This window comes from Mirounga angustirostris, unplaced genomic scaffold (genome assembly GCF_029215605.1).
Source record: "Mirounga angustirostris isolate CCGP_5_RB_7025 unplaced genomic scaffold, mMirAng1.0.hap1 SCAF_11, whole genome shotgun sequence".
NCBI lineage: Eukaryota > Metazoa > Chordata > Mammalia > Carnivora > Phocidae > Mirounga > Mirounga angustirostris.
This window is the reverse complement of record NW_026991719.1, coordinates 52753693-52763621: the sequence shown is the minus strand read 5'-3', so window position 1 is coordinate 52763621 and position 9929 is coordinate 52753693. Positions and strand designations below refer to the sequence as shown.

At 40.4% G+C, this 9929-nt stretch overlaps 1 protein-coding gene across 2 annotated transcripts in view; it reads left to right on the top strand.

The window, feature by feature from the left end:
* VSIG4 (V-set and immunoglobulin domain containing 4) overlaps window positions 1–9929 on the top strand; it is a 127699-nt gene that overhangs the window by 64358 nt on the left and 53412 nt on the right. The window contains exon 8 of one of the 2 annotated variants that reach the window (XM_064574148.1): window positions 6325–7146. The exons of the other annotated variant lie outside the window; for it this stretch is intronic. Within the exon in view, the coding sequence (XP_064430218.1) occupies window positions 6325–6454 (130 nt within the window). The 3' untranslated portion in view covers window positions 6455–7146. Of the gene's footprint in view, window positions 1–6324; window positions 7147–9929 lie in introns of those variants that run through there. 2 annotated transcript variants of the gene reach the window in all.

Below are 9929 nucleotides of genomic sequence, written 5' to 3'. Positions count from 1 at the left end.
CTGGACTAGATTTTTTCATTCAACAAATATATGTTGAATGTTTTGTAAGTATCAGGCATGGTGCCAGGCACTCAGGATACAGAGATGAACAAGACACATAACAATGTTTGCCTTCTTGAAACTTGCAGTGTGGTGGAAAGTAGGTATTAAACAAACATTTGTGGGTAAATATGACAAGAAAGGGGGAAGCACAGAGGGCTGGGAGAACACATAACAAGGGAAATATAATCCACCAAACTTGGATAGGTCAAGGAAGCCTCTCAAAAGAAGTAACCTTTGAAGGCTACCTGCAGAATGAGAAGATGTGAACCAAGTGAATAACTGGTGAAAGGCCATTCCAAGCAGAAGAAACAGCATGTGTAAAGGCTCCGTGATGGCAAAGAATGTGTTATATTCCAGGAAGATAAGGAGACTCATGTGGCCTAGAATTGAGTGAGCAAAGGAAAGAATAACTAAAAAAATGGTAGTAAGATAGATAAGCAGGGGACCAAAGTGGGAAAGGTCTTATATACTATGTTGAGGGTTTGAAATTTATCCAATGAGTCATGAATAGCCAGAGAAGGTACAGATGATGCCGTGACCTTTCATCTCCAAGACAAGGAATTTTGAAAGTTAGGCCATGAAAAGAAAAGTTTATTCCAACAAGCTGGACAAGTAACTTCGCAGAAGAGGCAGTGTTTTAAAAGACTCTTAAAAAAAAAAAATCCTTATGTTCAGTTAGCCAACATAAAGTATAATAAGATCAGTAGTGAGAGAAGTCTTCCAGGCAGAGGAGAGAACATAAGTATAAACACGCAGAGATGGGAAAGAACATGGTGAGCTTGTGTGAATGAGGGACGACTTATGTAACAAAGTAAATATTAGCCTAAGAATATCTTTTAGTATCTACAGATGTCCTAGAGTAATAGAAGCCCAAAGTCCTATCCAACAAATGTGTTCTGGGAGAAACCAGACAAAGTTCTTGGACCTACAAAGAGGTTAATTTTGTATAATCATCATCATCGTCATCATCATCACACTGCATGAACTTCCTAAGTAACAGGCACTATCTCGAGGCCTTTACATGTATTTGTTTATGCAATTTGATCACAATTACTTTATGAGGAAGATACTATAATTATCTCCCTTTAACAGATGAGGAGCTGTTACTTGCCTAAGTTAAACAGCTACTAAATGGCAGAGGCAGGATTGAAATACCATGCAACAATTTATGAAGGGTAGGGGTTTTGAAGCAATCTACAAAAATATATAATATGGTTCTGGCTAACAAATATGAAATTCAGACCAGCTATCATCATAGTCTACAAGGGCAGTTTTATCCAGAAAATAACTCAATTTCCAATTTATGATCATTAGGCAGGCTGAGCTGAAGCTGATCTTTGCTTAACTTCTTAGAAATAAAAATAAATGAAATAAATAAGATAGGAGTCCCAGAAAGTTGTTTAAAGACTTAGAAAAACAAACTGGTTCCACTCTTAACTCCCTGTACCTTACTCCCAGAGTCCTTCAGAAGTTTCCATCTATGACAGAAATAATTGGAGTGCCCTTGCCAACCATCCCCATCTATTTTCTAGAATTGTCCACCTAAGGGAAAAATCCATAGGCAACAGTTTTTTTTTTCTTTTTTGTTATGTTCAGTTAGCCAACTAGTACATGTTAGTTTTTGATGTAGTGATCAACAATTCATTAGTTGTGTATAACACCCAGTGCTCATCACAACACATGCCCACCTTAATATCCATCACCTGGTTACCCCATTCCCCCAGCCCCTCCCTTCTTTAACTCTCAGTTTGTTTCCCAGAGTCCAGAGTCTTTCATGGTTTGTGAGAAAAATATTTGATTTTTTCCCATTCAGTTTTCCCTCCCTTCCCCTATGGCCCTTTGCACTATTCCTTATGTTCCACATAGGAGTGAAACCATATGATAATTGTCTTTCTCTGCTTGACTTATTTCACTTATAATCCCCTCCAGTTCCATCCATGTTGATGCAAATGGTAGGTATTCATTCTTTGTCATGACTGAGTAATATTCCTTTGTATATATGAACCACATCTTCTTTATCCATTCATCTGTTGAAGTGCATCTCGGCTCCTTCCACAGTTTGGCTATTGTGGACATTGCTGCTATGAACATTGGAGTGCATGTGCCCCTTCTTTTCACTACATCTGTATCTTTGGGGTAAAGGTCTAGTAGTGCAATTGCTGGGTCAGAGGGTAGCTGTATTTTTAACATCTTGAGGAACCTCCATACTGTTTTCCAGAGTGGCTATACCAGCTTGCATTCCCACCAACAGTGTAAGAGGGTTCCCCTTTCTCCACATCCTCACCAACATTTGTTGTTCCCTGTCTTGTTAATTTTAGCCATTCTAACTGGTGTAAGGTGGTATCTCATTGTGGTTTTGATTTGTATTTCCTTGATGGCTAGTGATGTTGAGCCTTTTTTTTTATTCTTATGTTAATCCCCATACATTGCATCATTAGTTTTAGATGTAGTGTTCCATGATTCATTGTGCATAACACCCAGTGCTCCATGCAGAATGTGCCCTCCTCAATACCCATTACCAGGCTAACCCATTCTCCCACCCCTCTCCCCTCTAGAACCCTCAGTTTGTTTTTCAGAGTCCATCATCTCTCATGGTTTGTCTACCCCTCCGATTTCCCCCGCTTCATTCTTCCCCTCCTGCTACCTTCTTCTCCTTCTTCTTCTTCTTCTTCTTCTTCTTCTTCTTCTTCTTCTTCTTCTTCTTCTTCTTCTTTTCTTCTTCTTCTTCTTCTTCTTTTTCCTTAACATATATTGCATTATTTGTTTCAGAGGTACAGATCTGAGATTTAACAGTCTTGCACAATTCACAGCACTTACCAGAGTACATACCCTCCCCAGTGTCTATCACCCAGTCACCCCATCCCTCCCACTCCACCCCCCACTCCAGCAACCCTCAGTTTGTTTCCTGCGATTAAGAATTCCTCATATCAGTGAGGTCATATGATACATGTCTTTCTCTGTTTGACTTATTGAGCCTTTTTAAAAAGGATTTTATTTATTTGACAGAGAGAGACACAGCAAGAAAGGGAACACAAGCAGGGGGAGTGGGAGAGGGAGAAGTAGGCTTCCCGCCGAATAGGAAGCCTGATGTGGGACTCAATCCTGGGACCCTGGGACCCTGGGACCATGCCCTGAGCCAAAGGCAGAAGCTTAATGACAGAGCCACTGAAGCGCCCACATTGAGCATTTTTTCATGAGTCTGTTAGCCATTTGTATGTCTTCTTTGGGAAAGTGTCTGTTCATGTCTTCTGCCCATTTCATGACTGGATTATTTGTTTTTTGGGTGTTGAGTTTGATAAGTTCTTTATACATCTTGGATACCAGCCCTTTATCTGATATGCCATTTGCAAATATTTTCTCCCATTCGTGGGTTGCCTTTTAGTTTTGTTGACTGTTTCCTTTGCTGTGCAGAAGCTTTTTATCTTGACGAAGTAAAAAACAGACACATAGATCAATGGAACAGAATAGAGACCCCAAAAATGGACCCTCAACTCTATGGTCAATTAATCTTCAACAAATCAGGAAAAAATATCCAGTGGAAAAAAGACAGTCTCTTCAATAAACGGTGCTGGGAAAACTGGACAGCCACATGCAGAAGAATGAAACTAGACCATTCTATCACACCATACACAAAGATAAACTCAAAATGTATGAAAGACTTCAATGTGAGACAAGAATCCATCAAAATCCTAGAGAAGAACATAGGCAGTGGCCTCTTCAACATTGGTCACAGCAACTTCTTTCAAGGCACAGCTCTAAAGGCAAGGGAAACAAAAGCAAAAATGAACTTTTAGGCAACAGTTTTGAATGGATGGGGAAGGGAGGAAGGACGAACTAACGTGATATTTGGAAGGAACAAAGTTGCATTTCTTTAAAATATATATTCTTTGATTCAAAATGGGATGGGTTCCCCTATTGTCTTTGATATTACACACACAAACCGTTTTCATCTTCCTAGTATATCCTCTGGTAAAAGGAAGGACAAAAATAGTGCATTTGGGGAGGATAAAGGGCCAAACCCTTGAGCTTACTCTACAACTAAACATCTTCTAGAACTAGGATGCTAGAACTTGGTTTAGCACTGATTTAGGAGGCAGTTAATTCTTACATACTTCTCTCTAGGGTTAGTTACCATAACACTTTTCCTTAATGTTCTCATCCTATATTTGCATATGTCAGTTTTTGTAGGCTCATCTAAAGAGTGTCAACCATTGTAATTTGTATGACGATAGGTAGTTCAGAATCTCCAATGTATAAACTGAACTTTTCTAACCTAAAAGCAGCCGTTATGATGTAGATGGTCAAATGTCTCACTGTTGAGGAGTGCCACAACTGTGTTAAGTGGGAAAAAAATATCAAAGAGAGGAGCGGAGCAAGATGGTGGAGGAGTAGGAGACCTGGATTTTGTCTGGTCCCAGGAATTCAGCTGGATAGGGATCAAACCATTCTGAACACCTAAAAACTCAACAGGAGATCTAAGAAAAGAATAGCAACAACTCTCTGAACAGAAAAGCGACCACTTTCTGGGACGTAGGACGTGCGGAGAAGTGAATCTGAGGCGATGTTCGGGAGGATAGACGGCGGGGGAGGGGGCCTCTGTCTGCTGTTTCTGGCAAGTGATAGAGCCACGGAGCACAAAATCGGAACTTTTAGAAGTCGGCTCTGCTGAGGGACGTCGCTCCAGTGGCTAAGCGGGGTGTGGAACCCTCGTGGTCCTGAGACCACCCACGGAGTCAAGAAAGGATGGGGGTGCCTGGGAAACCTGAGTGGCTCAGTCAATTAAGTGTCTGCCTTTGGCTCAGGTCGTGATCCTGGGGTCCTGGGATCAAGACCCACATCGGGCTCCCTACTCAGCGGGGAGCCTGCTTCTCCCTCTGCCTGTGCTCCACCTGCTTGTGCTCTCTCTCTCTCTCAGACAAATAAATAAATAAAATCTTAAAAAAAAAAAAAAAAAGACCGCAGGTGCCTGAGTGCAGCAGAGCTCCCAGGTATCAGAGCGGAAAAGCTGGCTGCAGAGACGGAGCTGAGGAGCGGGCTCTCAGCTCGGGGTTGCCATAAACCATGATCTGCGGCACAGTAGGGCCACTGCTCCTCCAGCAGGGACCTAAAAAGCGGCAGATCTGGGGAGGCTCCCCTTCCTCCCCCGAGAGGAGCGGTGCAGGAGTGCACTGCAGGGATCTGCTGGGTTTGGAAACTCCACACGGGGTCATGCGCCAGAGATAGAAATGCTCGGTCACAGACCGGGTGAGCATGGAGTGCGGTCGGAGACCGGGGAGACAGGAGTGATTGACTGCTTTTCTCTGGGGGTGCACTGAGGAGTGGGGCCCCAAATTCTTGGCTCCCCTGGGGTGGAGATTGGGAGGCCGCCATTTTCACTCTCGTCCTCCAAAGCTGAAGGGAAAGTTTGCAGGGAACAAAAGCTCCTGAGAGCAAACCCGAGCAGATTACTTAGCCCGGACCCTGCAAGGGTGGGGCAATTCCGCCTCTGGCAAAGATATTTGGGAAGCCCCAGAAGATCAGCAAGAACAGCGAGCCAAGACCAAATTTACTGATCAATGAGAATGGCAAAACTCCAGCGCTAGGGGAATACTGCACATAGAATTCATGGCTTTTTTACCATGATTCTTTAGTCTTTCAAAGTTAATTTTTTTTTAACTTTTTTTTTTTTTGGATTTTTCTTTTTCCCTTTTTCAACCAACATCTTATCACTCTCTTTTTTAAGAAAACATTTTTATTTTTCATTTTTAGAGTCATATTCTATCCCTTCATAATAGTTACCCTTATTTTTGGCATATATATATAAGTTGTTCTCTCTTTAAAATTTTGAGATACTGTTTCTTCTAACAGATCAACATATACCCTAAATCTCTAACCTATGGTTTTGTTCTAGTCTCCTGCCTGATCACATTCTCTCCCTTTTTTCTTCTTTCCTTTTCTTTTCTTTTTAAATCCTCTTCTTTCTTTTTTCAAACAACTTCTTTTCAATTCCTTTTATAAAATATTTTCTAATTTTCATCTTTACAGTCATATTCCATACCTTCAATGTATTAACCCTTATATTTGTACATATATAAGATTTTCTATCTTTAAAATTTGGGGAGGCACTTTCTTCTAACAGACCAAAATACACTCAAACTCTAGTGTGTGGCACTGATCTATGCATCAGCCTGACCATATTTGATCATATACTGTTTTTTTTTTTTGTTTTGTTCTGTTTTTGTTTGGTCTTATCTTTTTCTTTTTCTTTTTTCTCTCTTTCCCTTTCTTTTCCCCCGGCTTCAGGTCTTTTCTGATTTGTTTAGAGTATATTTTCTGGGGACATTGTTACCCTGTTAGCATTTTGTTCTCTCACTCATCTATTCTCCTCTGGACAAAAGGACAAGACAGAAAAAAGAACAAAAGGCAGTGCTGACTGCCAGGGACCTACTCAATATGGACATTAGTACGATGTCAGAACTAGAGTTCAGAATGATGATTTTAAAGATACTACCTGGGCTTGAAAAAAGCATGGAAGTTATTAGAGAAACCCTTTCTGGAGAAAAAAAAAAGAACTAAAATCTAACCAAGTCAAAATAAAAAAATGTCATTAATGAGGTGCAATAAAAAATGGGTGCTCTAACTGCTAGGATAAATGAGGCAGAAGAGAGAATTAGTGATATAGAAGACCAAATGATGGAAAATAAAGAAGCTGACAAAAACAGAGATAAACAACTACTGGATCACGAGGGCAGAATTTGAGAGATAAGTGATACCATAAGATGAAACAACATTAGGATAATTGGGATCCCAGAAGAAGAAGAAAGAGAGAGAGGGGCAGAAGGTATATTGGAGAAAATTAGAGCAGAGAACTTCCTTAATTTGGGGAAGGAAACAGGCATCAAAATCCAGGAGAACCCCTCTCAAAATCAATAAAAATAGGTCAACACCCTGACATCTAATAGTAAAACTTACGAATTTCAGAGACAAAGAGAAAATCCTGAAAGCAGCTTGGGAGAAGAGATCTGTAACCTACGGTGGTAGAAACATTGGATTGGCAACAGACCTATCCACAGAGACCTGGCAGGCCAGAAAGGACTGGCAGGATATATTCAGAGCACTAAATGAGAAAAATATGCAGCCGAGAATACTATATCCAGCTAGGCTGTCATTGAAAATAGAATGAGAGAAAAAACTTCCAGGACAAACAAAAACTAAAGGAATTTGCAAACACGAAACCAGCCCTATAAGAAATCTTGAAAGGGGTCCTCTAAGCAAAGAGAGAGCCTAAAAGTAACATAGACCAGAAAGGAACACAGACAATATACAGTAACAGTCACCTTACAGGCAATACAATGGCACTAAATTCATACCTTTTTTTAAAAAAAGATTTTTTATTTATTTATTTGAGACAGAGAGCATGAGAGGGAGGAGGGTCAGAGGGAGAAGCAGACTCCCGCCGAGCAGGGAGCCCAATGTGGGACTTGATCCCAGGACTCCAGGATCATGATCTGAGCTGAAGGCAGTCGCTTAACCAACTGAGCCACCCAGGCGCCCAAATTCATACCTTTCAATAGTTACCCTGAATGTAAATGGGCTAAATGCCCCAATCAAAAGACACATGGTATCAGATTGGATTAAAAAACAAGACCCATTGATATGCTGTCTGCAAGAGACTCATTTTGGACACAAAGACACCGCCAGATTGAACATGAATAGGTGGAATACCATTTACCATGCTAATGGATACCAAAAGAAAGCTGGGGTGGCAATCCTTATATCAGACAAATTAGATTTTCAACCAAAGACTGTAATAAGAGATGAGGAAGGACACTATATCCTATTTAAAGGGTCTATCCAACAAGAAGATCAAACAAATATAAATATCTATGTCCCTAACATGGGAGCAACCAATTATATAAGGCAGTTAATAACAAAAGCAAAGAAACACATGGACAACAATACAATAATAGTGGGGGACTTTAACACCCCCCTCACTGAAATGGACAGATCATCTAAGCAAAAGATCAACAAGGAAATAAAGACTTTAAATGACACACTGGACTAAATGGACTTCACAGACATATTCAGAACATTCCATCCCAAAGCAACAGAATACATATTCTTCTCTAGTGCCCACGGAACATTCTCCAGAATAGATCACATCCTAGGTCACAAATCAGGCTCAAACAGTACCAGAAGTTTGGGATCATTCCCTGCCTATTTTCAGACCACAATGCTTTGAAACTAGAACTCAATCACAAGAGGAAAGTCGGAAAGAACTCAGATACATGGAGGCTAAAGAGCATCCTACTAATGAATGAATGGGTCAACCAGGAAATTAAAGAAGAATTTTAAAAATTCATGGAAACAAATGAAATTGAAAACACAACTGTTCAAAATCTTTGGGATACAGCAAAGGCAGTCCTAAGAGGAAAGTATATAGCAATACAAGCCTTTCTCAAGAAACAAGAAAGGGGGGCGCCTGGGTGGCTCAGTTGGTTGGGCGACTGCCTTCAGCTCAGGTCATGATCCTGGAGTCCTGGGATCGAGTCCCGCATCGGGCTCCCTGCTCAGCGGGGAGTCTGCTTCTCCCTCTGACCCTCCTCCCTCTCATGCTCTCTGTCTCTCATTCTCTCTGTCTCAAATAAATAAATAAAATTTAAAAAAAAAAAGAAACAAGAAAGGTCTCAAATACACAACTTAACCCTACACCTAAAGGAGCTGGAGAGAGAACAGCAAATAAAGCCTAAACCCAGCAGGAGAAGAGAAATAATAAAGAAGAGAGCAGAAATCAATGAAATAGAAACCAAAAGAAGAGTAGCACAGATCAACAAAACAAGGAGCTGGTTCTTTGAAAGAATTTACAAGATTGATAAACCCCTGGCCAGACTCATCAAAAAGAAAAGAGAAAGGACCCAAGTCAACAAAATCATGAATGAAAGAGGAGAGATCACAACCAACACCAAAGAAATCAAACAATTATAAGAACATATTATGAGGAACTATATGCCAACAAATTGGATAATCTGGAAGAAATGGATGCATTCCTAGAGATGTGTCAACTACCAAAACTGAACCAGGAAGAAATAGAAAACCTGAAGAGACCTATAACCACTAAGGAAATTGAAGTAGCAGTCAAAAATCTCCTAAAAAACAAAAGCCCAGGGCCAGATGGCTTCCCAGGGAAATTCTACCAAACATTTAAAGAAGAATTATTACCTATTCTTTTGAAACTGTTCCAAAAAATAGAAATGGAAGGAAAACTTCCAAACTCGTTTTATGAGGCCACCATTACCTTGATCCCCAAACCAGACAAAGACCCCATCAAAAAGGAGAATTACAGACCAATATCCTTGATGAACATGGATGCAAAAATTCTCACCAAAATACTAGCCAGTAGGATCCAACAGTACATTAAAAGGATTATTCACCATGACCAATTTGGATTTATCCCTGGGCTGCAAGGTTGGCTCAACATCCACAAATCAATCATTAATTTGGTGATACAATACATTAATAAAAGAACAAGAACCATATGATCCTCTCTATAGATGCAGAAAAAGCATTTGACAAAGTACAGCATCTTTCTTGATCAAAACTCTTCAGAGTATAGGGATAGAGGGTACATACCTCAATATCATAAAAGCCATCTATGAAAAACCTACGGCGAATATCTTTCTCAACTTTCCCCCTAAGGTCAGGAACGCAGCAGGGATGTCCACTATCACCACTGCTATTCAACATAGTATTAGAAGTCCTAACCACACCAGTCAGACAACAAAAAGAAATAAAAGGCATCCAAATCGGCTAAGAAGAAGTCAATCTCTCACTGTTTGCACATGCTATGATACTTTATGTGGAAAATCCAAAGGAGTCCACCCCAAAACTGCTAGAACTCATACAGGAAT